Here is a 13,615-nt window from a genome sequence, read left to right as displayed (position 1 = left end):
CTGGTTGTGAGGAGCCCCTGTCCCATGTGCAGGTGGTGACAGGGCCCACGGCTCAGGGCAGGGTGTGAGGAGCAGGGGATGAGCCAGGGCAGGACTGCTAGATCTAGCAAATAAAATATAGGACAACCGGTTAAATTAGATGATGATAAATATGATTACTTTTAGTTTAAGTACGTCCCATGTAAGGTTGTTGTTCATCTGAGTTTCCAATTGAACTGGGTGTTCTGTATTTTACCAGACAAACCCTACCTGGGGGCAGGGAGGAGGCTCACAAGTTAATTCCAGCCCACTTTATCCTCTCTCCCTTCTCCCTGGCACTGCAGCGGGACACCGAGGCCCCCAGAATAAGGGAGGCTGGGAGCCCCTGTCAGCCAGCCTGTTGACATCCCAGAGTATGAGGATAAATGTGACCTTCACCTTCCTGCTGCCCACCTCAAGTTCCCCCGTTACCTATGACCCTGGGAAGTAAAGGTGCAGCCTGCGGGTCCCCTTGCTGGCAGAACCTTCCATGCTGGGCCGTGTCTGTGGTGACACAGCCACCTGACAGTGGAGAAGAAAACGACCTCCTCCTGCAGGGGGAACATTTCTTTCCCTCTCCTTGGGTCCCCAACGGGCCCATAAAAGAAGACCCCCTGGCCCCTCCCGGAAATGCTGGAAGCGCTCCTGCCCGTCCCACCACCCACCGCGCGTACTTCTCCGGGACAGAGCCGTGCCTGAGAAGCCAGGTAGGGGAGTGACAATCAGTGAGGACTCTGTTTTGTCCTTGGGTCCTCTCTGCAAGTCCTAATCCGAAGTTATTAGTGATAAACCCGTTATTTTTCAAAGCCAGCATCTGACTCTGGTGTCTCCTTCTCTATTCAGGGTCCAAATGGGTAGGATTCATTAGACCCCGAAGACCCCACAGCCCTCAGCTGGGGCCGGTTCCATCTGACCTCCCTTCACGCCTGCTGCACTGCCCCCACTGCGACCTGCCCGGGCCCGTCCTCCAGGCCGGCTCCCAACAACGGCAACTCGTTTGAAGGTACACTGACGCCAGATCATCTACTCCTTGCAGTAACTCCGTAAAGTAGGTTAGTCTGTATTCCCTGAGGCTCAGAAAGGTTAGGTAACTTGCCTACGCCACACAGCTGGACAATCTCATCTAAGAAACACTTTCAGGAGGTTTGGAGATGTCCTCCGGGTCCACTCTTCCCTCCGCTTTGTCTATCTGTCCGTCCGTCCATCCCTCCCCACCTACTGAATAGTTATTCCTATATGTGCCAGGCTCTGTTTAAGAGCCTCGATGCAGCTGTGAACATAACCAAGTCCCGCACCTGATGTTACTTACATTCAGGTAGTGACAACCAGCATTTATTGAATAGTGCCACATGCCGCAACTGTTCCAAGCACTTCCCATTCAATCCTCATCCAATCCTCACGGCTCCCCTTGGAGGAGGCACTAGTAGTATCACCTTGTGTTTCACAGATGAGGAAAATGAGGTACAGAGAGGTTAAGTAATCTACCTGCAGCCACAGCTGCTGGTAAGTGGCAGAGCTGGGATTGCATCCAAGGTACTCTGGCTCCGGAGCCTATGATCTTAACCAGCACATTCTCCTGCTTTTACTAGAGCTACATTCTCATGGAAGCTTTCCAGAAATAAGGCCCCGTCTTTTGAGTCTCATCCAAAGGGGAAAAGTTAATGGCGAGAATGTCAGTGCTATCTAACATCTGGGAGGCTAGCGGAGGTCAGTCAGCAGGCTGAACCATCCATACAGGACCAGTCCTCCTTCTAAACACTTCTATCAACAGGCCTCACACTCCTTCCTGGCCTCTGCCACTGTCACTGTGCCCACTGGTGTAGGGAGGGGCCTCTGTTCTCAACAGCAGCCCGGAGAAATCGTGTTTTGTATCTTGTCTCCAGGTGCCGCTGCTCTCCTGCACATCTGGGAGGTCCACGGGACGCCGTACACCCCCCTCCCTATAGCAGCCCCCCATGGAACTCAACTGCTGCTCCCTGACCAGCCAAGAAAGCAAGTCTGATGCCAGATGCGACCTCTTACATCTTCTGTATTCCTTGGGTTGGCCATGACTTCTCTATGACAGTTGTTTAGCATCATTTTGCATTTTCTTGCCTTCCTTTGCAATTAAAATTACAGGCACATTTCAGCCAGAATGGGCATTCTTGAATATCCAAGAATTATAGAGATTTCTTGGGGAAAAACCTATTATCATTCAATAAGAGCCTATAAAACACTTAGCTATTAAACAGACTCTTTGGTCTAGGTTGGTGACAACTTCAGAGACTCCAAAGACCTCTTTGTAGACAAGCAATAAGAGCTTGTTCACCTTAACATTTACCAAGGCGCCTGAGCATTTGGTTCAGAACTGCATCATTGCCAAGTGGCTAATAATAGATGAGGGACCACACATCAGTACTTGCTAGTTGCAGAGTCTAGCCAGACTTGCAGGTTTCCTTGGAATTAGCAGACTAGTCTGGCATGAAAACATCCACCTGTTAGACGATTTTGTTTTTAAGTCTGCAAAAGTAACCTATATTCTCAGAGAGGACACAGGCAAAGAAGAGTAAACGGGAACCTTTGACTCCATGACTGGTGGCATGGCGGAGGCTGTGGAGACCTCAGAGACCACCGTGCCTAGCTCTCTAACGCCAAGGGCAACTGAGAGACATCCAGAATGAGGAAGTGCTTTGTCCAAAGTCACACAGTGAGAAACACGAAGATTAGACCTCAGGTCTCCTGCTATCCAGATGAATGAAAAAATTACTATTAGGTCGTTGGTAATGTGTGAGTTTATATCAACTCAGAAAGGACCATTTGAATGTAAGGAAAACACCGGCTTCATGTGTACCTAGGACAAGAGCTACTGGAAGAGAGACCATTGACTACGAGAGCTTCCAGTGGCTGGCGCGAGGGCACGGGGCTGGACGTGGCAGGTGACAGTCTCCTGCACGTGCATCTCACAGGTGGAGAAGCTCAGGCTCTTCCCCTCCGAGGCAGGCAGACACAGGCCAGCCGCCCAGATTTCACTCTGCTGAGAAGGGCCCACCCCTCGGCGTTGACAGGAAACCCTGGGACTCCACGGAGAAAACATGGGGCTTGGGAACCAACCCTGTGAAACCAGAGTCCCACATCCTATGTCCCTTGGTGCCCTCTGGTGCCCCTTGGCTTCGTCTTTCAGCAGCCTCCGCCCTACACATAAACTAGATCCTCAGGGCTTAGCCAGAGCCTGGCATATATTTAGTGCCAGTAATACTGTTGAAGAAGAGAACCTAGGTTTGAAGGTGCCATCTCTGGTAGACATCAGAGTCCCGTTGTGGAAGGAAGACGTAGTGCACGCACCACCTGCCAGCCAGAAGGCCCCCTCTCTGCCTTCTGAGCAGATGATGGCTTAGCCAACCTCTTCCCAAGGCTGCTCTTTACAAAGCCTTTAAAATGAGGTGGGTAGGAGCAGAAGAGAACATTTCTAGGTCCTTCAAATCAAACCATGTCAATAGCCATGGAAGTCTTTGCTTGCCATAGGCCTAAGAACGAACAGTCGGGCTGTGGTCTCTTTAATCTGATTCTGGGGTGGCCTTTTACATACAAGAGGATATACATATATACAACTTGCTATGTAGCCCAGAAACCTAGCATTACCGACAACTGAATTATTATAAAAAATGATTTAAAAAATTTTGTCCTCCACAGAATTAAAGGCTAAAGAAATTTCAATTCTCAATTAATAAAATACTTTTCCCATGGGAATTCCTAGATATTTATGCACATAGCTATAAAAAGTAAGCACCACTGAGCCAATCCAGTACCATTTTTTACGACATTTGGCTTTTGTTCATGAAAACTCTCATTGATGATAGCAAACATTTATGAGTGCTTACTCTGTGCTGTGTACACTGTCTTCACTACTTGACATGCATTTTCTTATTTTATGCAAACCTATCTTTTGAACACCTGTTAGGCACTAGGAATAAAATCAGGGAAAAAAAAAAATCCTTGTCCATAAGGAATTTATATTGTAGCAAAACGTCATCTTCAGAACATTTCATCTTCACTACAACTCCACCAGGCAGGGACAACTAACCTTTCCATTTTGCAGATAAAGAAACTGAGACAGCCCTGGCCATTTTGGCTTAGTGGTTAGAGAGTCAGACCGTGGACCAAAGAGTCATGGGCTCAATTCTGGTCAAGGGCACGTACCTAGATTGTGGTTCAGTACCCGGAGCTAGTCGGGGTCATGCTGGAGGCAACCAATCTATGTGTCTCTCTCACATCTCTCTCTCTCTCTCTCTCTCTCTCTCTCTCTCTCTCTCCCTCCCTCCCTCTCTCCCTCCCTCCCTCCTTCCCTCCTCTCACACACTCTATCTGAAGACAAATGGAAAAATATCCTTGTGCAAGGATTAAAAAGAAAAAAGAAACTAAGGCAGAGAGATTAATAAATTGTTCAGGGCCTTTCTTTTCAAATTCTACCAGCAGGCAGCCAAGGCTTCTCACACACATCCTTACTCATTATCGGCCACAGCACAATGCCACTGACAAAGCAGCCAGTTCCTGATTTATTGGTTGGTACATTATGATCAATAGCTGTTTGTGAATTTCAAATCTTTCCCCCTAATTAATTGGTCCCCTTATAATGGAAATATTCTCTCCAGGAAAAATGCTGATATTTTATTCTTGACACATTTGATAAAGGAACCCCAGCTCATATGATCATAGCTACAGAGCATTGATTTATACTCACTGTTGAATAAATTGACGATGTGCTAGAAACCAAGGAGAGCGAGGATCCGTGAACTATTTAAAAAAGAAAAGACAAGAAAGGAAAAGGTGAATTGCATGGCTGGCTGCTAAGGAGCCAGAAAAGGGGGGAGGGAGGAGAAACAGCATTATAGAGCACTACCAGCCTCAGAGCAACCTGCTCTCACCTCGACCCAACCTTTCCTGGTTTGGCCATAGGTCAGCATCAAATAAGGAACAATGTGTTAAGGGAGTCAGTGAGTTTTCTGTTACCACGTTTCTTTTCGTATAACCTTCTAAATACCCTTTTCCCCCCTGACTATCAAAATAATACATGATTATTTAATAAAAATTTTCAAGGTCAGAAATGTGTTAAAAAGCATATTCACCACCATAAACTGCATGATTCATAATTCTATTACCCAGGGGCAACTTGTAACCATTCTGGCATATTGTATTCCTTTCTTTTTTCTAATGTATTCATTTAGGGTTGAGATTGTGGTGCTTGTATATTTTATACCCTGCCACCCCCTGTCACTTGTATATGCAAAAGATGAGCTGATTATTTTGAACACAGGAGGCTGTTGGCCACAGTCAATTTATTGCAGGTGAATGAACATTTGTTTACAAACGTTTGTTTAGAAACCATCCAGCGAAATACAGATTCTTCATTCAATTTCAATCACGTCACCAAAGGGACACATGGTGTCCTCTTTTCTGTTTCTGACTGGCCCTTTTTGACTTGGACCATCCTTGTACCCTCTTAGCTTCCTGCCCTCAGCCGAGGGGAGACATTTGATTAATTGTCTTCATGACATTTTTAAGGCGGTCTTTTCTAGGGACAAGGCATTCTGGCCGACTTCTCTTGCGGGAAGCCAGATTCTTCAATGGCATTTTCTTGGTACTCTCTCGACAACTTGTCTGAAAGAGAGAAATATGCTTTCGGAGACATCATAGACCTTTCAGTCGGGCAAAGCTTTCCTGACCGCGTGGAATGCCTCAACTCCCACCCCGCACAGTCACCTTTGGTCTCAGAGTGGGAGGTGCGGGCGTAACTTTCCACGTGTGCTCAACGGCTTCCACTTACCACCCAAGGAATGAACTCCACTCGGATCGGCGGTCAGAAGCTACCTGCCCACAAGAGCCCCGAGAACAGCTCAGTGTGCCACTCAGCTGCCTCCTGCAAGGGGTTCTGAACACCACGCATCCTGGCCTTGGCTCCCACGCTGGCCTGGGACAGTGTGTGGCCCCTTGGTCTCTGCCCATACGGTTCCCTTTGCTTAGCACGGATCTCATTCCGTCCGTCCAAACCTTCAGGTCAGTGCAAACACCTTCCCAAGCCTTTCCTTGCTGCCCTGACTGCCACCGGGATGGGCTTTCTCGGTCTGAACCCACATGGCCCTTAGCTTGCCCTACCAGCCCTCTTCCCTCTTAGCGGTGGCTGCCCCTCCGAGGCTGCCCCGCCTCCACTCACATCCACCTCCCTCAGAGTTCTCGATCTCTGCCCCCATCTTCCTCCCTCCGTGACGTGACGCATCTGACTCATACCCCATAAAACATCAGTTTAAGGTGTTAACGGCCAATAACGGCTTTCGGCGTTAATATGCCCACACATTAACAGAGCTTCTCATGTCCCAACCTGGTGACCTCATGTCCCAACGGGGTAACCTACTTCAGCCCCTGACATAAGCAGCAGTTGGGAGATTATACTGGAGGCCAAGCTGGGGGCAGAAATGTGGGTAACATAACCCCTTAATCACACGGTCAGTCACACTGCCCATCGGACGCCTGCTCCAGAGCCTGCCCAGGGCTGCTGTGTGGCCTGTGGCTGCTGGGACCCGTGAAGTTTCCTCTTCTATTTCTCCACTGCACAGACACACTGACACTGCCTTCGGCCACACCTCAGGGCACGTCGGGGCTGCAGGTAGACAGCGCCTCTGGCAGGGGTCAGGTGGAGGTCCTGATTTCCCTCCGTGATGAATTCCTCTCACCTGGTCAGTAGCCACAGCAAGGCTGTGGTCTGAAGAAAGATTTCTTGATTCTCAGAGTCAACCCCAAACTGAACGTGGCTCCCCTGAGCCACTCAGCTGGCCCTCCCTCGAGGGAGCTGAGCCAAGTCCCAGCCTGGGTGGTGTGGCTTGAGTATTTCTGGACAGCAAAAGGCATATGGGAGGAGGAGCAAAGCCGAAACAGACAGAGCAGGCCATGCATGTCCTCCCTCTACCTCCACAGCCCACATTCGAATGTTACAAGGAACCTCGGAGGATAGCCAGGCCTTCCTTCTCCGCCACCGCGCGATCTGAAACCCAGAGGTAATGACCTGCCTGCTCGAGGCCACACAGCATTCAGGAGCAGGATCTGCTTGCTGTGCCCTGGAGTGACCTGGTTTACTGGGTTCTGGGTTTTTGTGAAGCCCTTTGGTATATTTCAGAATGGTTTCCATCCTGTTGTTGAATCTACAGATAGGCACAAGCCAGAACCAATGTTTGAGAAGATGCTTTAGGTAGGGGGAAGTCACTAGACAGATGAAACCAACTGGGCATACTCCAGCCAGTAAACCAGCAAGTGCTGGGACATCCCACTGGGGCCTCTCACAAACATATCCAGCTTCCTACTCATCAAAGCACCCTCTCATCTGTGCTATTATTTAAAGTGATTCTCGTCATCACAGAGAATTTTGGGTAATACACCCAGACAGGGCAGGAGTCTCTACCCCCAATTAACGAAAGAGTGAATGAAAGCCCAGAGAGGTTAAGTGGTGTGGACGAGCACACACAGGTGGTCGGGAGCAGAAGAATGTGAGCGGCGGCACCGTGCTCTAGTTCGCATGGATGCAGTTGGATGGCCAACAGACTCCACCAGCAGAGGAAGTCGACCTGGAAACAGGCAGGAAAGCCCAGAGACCGACCAAGGCAGAGCCCAGTGCCAAGGTAGAATGGAGCAGAGAAACAGAGGACTCGAATCGAGAGTTTAGGATCTGGTCCTGGCTGCACAAAGTCCTCACATCACTTCTTGTCTCAATTTTGTCATAAACAAAATGGGGGTGACATGGCCTTTGGGGAGAAGAGAAAATGAAACATGACAACGGTAACAACACTGACTGCGCACTTACTATCAGCCCTTTTCAGAGTCATTTTGCTACATGCTTTCCAGGATTTATCTCACCTAATCCTCACTTCAAGCCTTTGGAGCAGGTCCAGGTGTTTCCCACGTTGTAGTGAAGAGGAACCGAGCAGGGTCCAGTCCCTTACCAAAGTCTCATTGCTAACGATGAAGGTGCCAGGTTTGAGCTGCAACTGTAGCTCAGGGCGAGAAACGCCAGGGACGGCGGTGCGAGGTTTCTGTGCGGAAGGCCGCTCTGCTGCGTCAGCCAGAACGTTTAGACTGCACGCGCTCTTAGGGATGATGGTACTGTGACGAGTTTTCGCTCCAACGACATGCATTTTTAAAATGCCTCAAGCATCTCCCTCAGTGTAGTCTACTAAAGTTGACTTTGAAATCGCACAATGTATCTGATGGGAATGAATTCACCTGAAAGAACTTTGAAAGGTTGAATGTGGGCCATGCCTATATTTAATCCACATGGTTCTGATACCCACTTCCTTCAAAATGAAAGAGGGCCGGCTGGTGTGGCTCAGTGGTTGAGTGTTGACCCATGCACCAAAAGGTCGCCAGTTCAATTCCCAGTCAGGGCACCTGCCCAGATTGTGGGCCAAATCCCCAGATGGGGTCCTGCAGGAGGCGGCCAATACATGTTCTCTCTCATCAGTGTTTCTCTCTCTCCCTCTCCCTTCCTCTCTCTTGAGTCAATAAAGAAAAAAAAGTTAAAAAAAAAATTCAAAAGAAGGATAAAAGTCTCTACACAGTGGAATTAAAACCAGGTAATTGCACTTCAGTAGGAATCTAAGAAATAAAATAAATGAGTAAACAAAACAGAAAAACCCCTCCTAGACACAGGGAACAGACTGAGGGCTGCCAGGTAAAAGGGGAGTGGGGGCCTTGGAAAGGAGACGGGATTGAGATGTACACACCGGCAGTTTCGACAGTCACGGGGATGTTACATACAGCGTAGGGAATATAGTCAATAATATTGTAACAGAGGGATCACTTTTTAACTCATATAAATGTCTAACCACCATGCTGTACACCGGAAACTAATATATTATTGACCGTCAACTGCAATTAAAAAATTAAAAATAAATTTTTAAAAGAGCTATAAAAGTGAAAAAACAAAAACAAAACCCCATCTAATTGTACAAGTCTTACTTTGTTTTTGTAATAACCTTGAGATAAAAATCAATCAGATGCGAAATTTCCCAAAAGATGAAAATGTTACGAGTTTATAGGATATAGACAGCCGTCCCTACCGCTTCCCCGCAAACTTGATTTGTCCCTCCGCATTCGTTTCGTCACCACGAATCACTAGTTTTACACAGGTCTGGACACTGCGCGTGGGCAAGCACTCGTTACCGATGCCCCTCTGACATCCAGATATTCCACAGTTGTACTGCCTGATGGCTTGACTCCAGGTGGACTAAATAAAAGCTATCTAATGAGGATGCTGCAATGGCCCTGGACCTTAACGAGGTGAAGTGTGCCTGTTCGGATAAGTTTCAGTCCTGCAGATGGCTCCCTCAGGTACACGCAAGGCAGAGAAGAGGAATACAGCATAGGGTCGCCATCAGGAGGGCTGGGCATGCTCCATGGCATGCTGGCCAGCACACTGACTAGGACAAAAGTTCAAGACAAACTGCCTCCACCTTCACCTTGGGGCCAACACCTCCTCCAGTATCACTGCTCTGCTTGGTTACAGCCCTCATCTCTAGCTCTCAATCCAGCGACACTCTCAGTCACTTGGGCTCCCCCCCGCCACCCCGATCCTCTGTCCCAGCAGGTTCCCGTGTACGAATTTATGAACTGGCATCTGCTCTCTGAACGTCACTGGATGCAAACGATACACAAATGAGGGTGGAGAGAATTCAGTTGCTGAAGAGATGAACAGGGGGCAACTGCTCCGTAACTAAACTCTTTAAAACTTTTGTAAAAAATGACACTGGGCAAAGAAGAAGTCTACATCCTGCATGTCTCCCTCTCCTGACCTGTTTAGGGATTTCCAAAAACAATCACGGGTCTGTCTATCCTTTCCTACCAAGGGGATGCTGGGCATACATCCCCACTCTCACAGGAACTGGGAGCAGAGGGAAGTACCTACAACTCCCCTCCCACTTCTGCTCTGGGGCTGGCACACACCAAAAAGCAGCTAGAGTGACAGCCCTCAGCCTCGGCTCCGTCGGCTCCATGGGTCCCCACCTCTGGCTGCGGCTTCCAGCCGCCAGGACACTAATGCTGAATCTGAGTCTACAGGCTGTGATGCGCAATGACATTATGGGTTAACATCTGCATATATATTATCACATTGATTCCCATAGTTCTGTGAGCTGAGTACTATTGTTACTCCCATTTTATCAGTGAAAAAACAGAGGCAAACAGAGGTACAGTAATTGCCCAAGATCATATACCTAGTCAACAGGGACACTGGAGTTCAAACCCTGGTAGTCTTACTACTCATTCTGAACGATTCATTAGTCAATGAGTTCTGCCCCTAACGTCCCATCAGCCCACCTCTGGGAAGCTTTTGGGGGAGTGGGTGATGTCCCCACAATATGGTGACTGTGGCGTCCCTAGCTCACTTCCTGAGGAACAACGGGAAAGAGACATGAACCGCCTTAGGAAGAAGGCTGGCAAAGTTGCTCACAGTATTTTTTAATGCCCCAAATTCTGATGAAAATGAACAGAACAGGAAAAATCTAACCCCAAATATTCCCGTGAGCAAGCAAAGAAGGAAAAGGGCATCACTGAGAGCAATAAACGCGAGGTTCTGCGGCGCAGCAGAGGCGTGGCCACCTGGAGCCCGGAGCCGTGCAGGTGCGTGAGCGCAGGGATGTGAACGCTCCAGGAGCCTGCTCTGCGAGGTGGGGCGCCAGCGGCTGGACCTCAGGATGCAGGCGCGTGCCAAGAAGCCATGGCCCACGCCCAAGAAAGAGGAGACCGAGCAGAGCTCAGCAGTGCTCAGGTTCACCCGGGCTTTTCCAGCAGCCTCTCCCCCAGAGTCCGGAGAGGCTAACTCAGAGGCAGACCCTCCCATTCAGTTCTCCCTGGACCCCCAGAGTCAGTGGGAAAGCTGGGAGCCCTCACAAGTGGACTCGCAGGTCAGTAAAGGGAACTTGGCACCGAGAAGCATCGGCCACACCCCCTGGCCTGGGAGGCGGCCGGCCTCCTTGCTTACCTTCCTCAAAGCCATCCCGGAACGAGCCCGAGCGGCTCATGGTTCTGCTCTTCTCATCCAGGGACATGGAGCTATTCCGGAAGCGGCTGTCGGTGTACGGGTCGTACTGCCCGTCGGCATTGGACAGGCTGTGGGTCCTCAGCATGGTTGGGTTGGACAAGCTCATCTGGGTGACAGTGGTGGGACTCGCTGGAATGAAAGGAACCGGATTAAAAGGTTGGAAAGTCATGTCTCTGTTCAAGTCCCGGCTGGGGAAGCAGAGAGGACTGCTCATCATCAGCCATGTCCGCCCCTGCCGACTTCTCTCCCTTGTCTGTTTTCTAACAGGTAGTCACATCAGCATCTGAGTTACACACGGAGAGCTAAAAATAAGGACGGGAAGGTGGGTCAGTCCCAAAGCAAGGCTCTGGGCCTCGCTTTCCGACTTGGCACGTTCAGACAAGCTGGTGTCACCTTCCAGGCATGAGCTAATTACTCCCTGGGCTCATCTGGAACAATTCTCTCTAAAGCCAAAAGCTCAAAATAGTCCCACCAGGCTTTTGATCAGATGGGAAGCGTTTGTGCATGACAAGAAACTCCCGCCTCCAAGAGTTACGGCTGGGAAAGAGCAACATGCACCCGGGCCTCGCTGCCTCGGGTGGGGAGCACTAACCAGTGGCGCCTAGAGAGCTTCAGTGCTGAAACCAGCTTTACCTGGGCTGAACCCAGCTTTCTCATTAAAATCCTATCCGTGTAGTAATGTGCCGCACTTCTGAAGCATCCCTTTAGTGAGCCGAAAATGAAGAGTTAAGTCATACTTGATTACAAGCCACACCTGTCCTTGCGACTGAGCGTATTATGCACAATATTCAGGAAAGACGGCTCCTCTAGAAATCCCCCCGCGCCCCTGCCCCCATCAGCCTCCCAAGGCCCAGCTCCCACCTGCCACCTTCTCCTGTAATTTCCACTGTAAATACACTTGCTACCTGACCATAGTTCGTTTCTACATGGTTTCCCATAAAGCTTGGGATGGCTCTTTTACCCTATTCATGAGTCGGTCTGGGTGTGTTTGTTGCTCTAACAAAAAAGAATCCACTGACAAGTGAGCAGGGACCATGTCACAAATTCTTTCCCTTTCCCCACTGGCCAAAGCGTTATGTCAGTAACAGGCACTCAGTAATACGCGTTCAATCAAAACCAGAGTCTTATCTCTAGCTTAATGAAGCGACGAGGATGGCCAAACATGGGACATGCTATAAAAGCCACTTCTTCGGATCTTAGAACTAGGGTATACTTTTCTCAAGAATGGGATGGTTAGCTCTACCTACATCACCTATGGAAAGAAAAGGAATGATTAGAGTACCCAAAACATCCCACTTCCTCTAGTCCTTCTGCTACCCACCTCCTACAATCGAACTACGCTGCGGAGGGCTCATCAGGTTCCGAGAGTGACGGGATCCCATGTCTATGACCAACACGTCTCTTTCTGCTACGAGCTACTCTGTGCCCTAGGGAGTCGATCAGCACAGCTACTCACCAAGCTGAGAAAAGTTGAATCTTGTTCCGGAGGGAGAAGTGACGCTGGAGCCCGAGGAAAAGGGGGAATTGGCAGCGGTGTCCTGCAGGCCCCCTGCAGAGTGGGACCGTAACCATTCTTTCGCGTCGTCTTGTGTGCGAAGCTGGGAGGTGGGAGTATACCTGGACAGACAGAGATCAGGCTGAATTAACTGCGAACAGCGACAGCGCTTATGAGAACAGACTCCGTGGGGCTGACGACAAACATGCATCCAACGATGATGTTTAAAAAAAAAAAAAAGAATTCAGATCACTACACATCCCGAAACTGACGACGTTTCTCAAAACGTTTTTTTTTGCTACCTGGCCGCCTTTAGGGGAAAATTGTAATTCCTTTCAGTTTGGAGGGGATACATCAAGAGAGCAAGATCGGAGAATGCTCAGAAGAGCCGTCACGGGGCGTATCTGCAACATGTTGATTCATGACAGTGTCATGTCCGAGCCCTGACAACACTGAAGCAGCAGAACGAGCTGCTGGGCCAGCGCTGGGGGCTCAGAGGACTGCAGTCTAAGCACACGCAGGTGGCCGCGAGGCTCATGCCTCCGACACCAGGCCTGAAAAGGTGTGAGGACTGCGCTGCTCACAGCGGTCGCTGCCATCTTCCCTAAACACGTCCCCACGAAAGGAACCCCGTCAGTGGGCTTCACACGGGGGAGGGTCCTCAGAAGTCATGCGGTCCACCTCCTGATTTACTCTGCAACGCATTTAGTGGTGATTTACTCAACGCCTCCGTGAGCTGAGTGCCTTCACAGACGTCCCCTCGCCAGCCTGTTGGTGAGGACCTGCCTTGAGACCCCGCCAAGATTTCCATCAGTTTTGTCTCATTTCAAAATCCATGCTCTTCTCATTATGCCCACAGGCAGCTTCTAGAATTTCTAAATCGCCCAAGTACGCGGCCAGAGAACCCCCAGACTTCCAGATCACCATGGGGCGACTGTTGATGCTGTCAACCGTGGGATTCTTTGGGCTTAAAAAAAGGTGTTGGTGTGTTTGATGTGTGTACGGAGGGAGGGAGCTAGAAAGGGACAGTCAGATAGCGAGGG

The 13,615-nt window shown here is 49.6% G+C and overlaps 1 protein-coding gene across 3 annotated transcripts in view; it reads right to left on the bottom strand.

Moving 5' to 3' along the window:
- NAV2 (neuron navigator 2) overlaps positions 1–13,615 on the bottom strand; it is a 375,174-nt gene that overhangs the window by 42,862 nt on the left and 318,697 nt on the right. For all 3 annotated transcript variants that reach the window (XM_036258164.1, XM_036258163.1, XM_036258161.1), the window contains 3 exons: positions 12,534–12,694; positions 11,018–11,206; positions 4,736–4,788 (listed from right to left, as the gene is read on the bottom strand). In XM_036258164.1, the coding sequence (XP_036114057.1) occupies positions 4,736–4,788; positions 11,018–11,206; positions 12,534–12,694 (403 nt within the window). The remainder of the gene's footprint in view (positions 1–4,735; positions 4,789–11,017; positions 11,207–12,533; positions 12,695–13,615) is intronic.

Source organism: Molossus molossus, unplaced genomic scaffold, assembly GCF_014108415.1.
Source record: "Molossus molossus isolate mMolMol1 unplaced genomic scaffold, mMolMol1.p scaffold_m16_p_13, whole genome shotgun sequence".
Taxonomy (NCBI): Eukaryota; Metazoa; Chordata; class Mammalia; order Chiroptera; family Molossidae; genus Molossus; species Molossus molossus.
The sequence above is the reverse complement of the archived record's forward strand: the minus strand, read 5'-3'. Positions and strand labels throughout refer to the sequence as shown.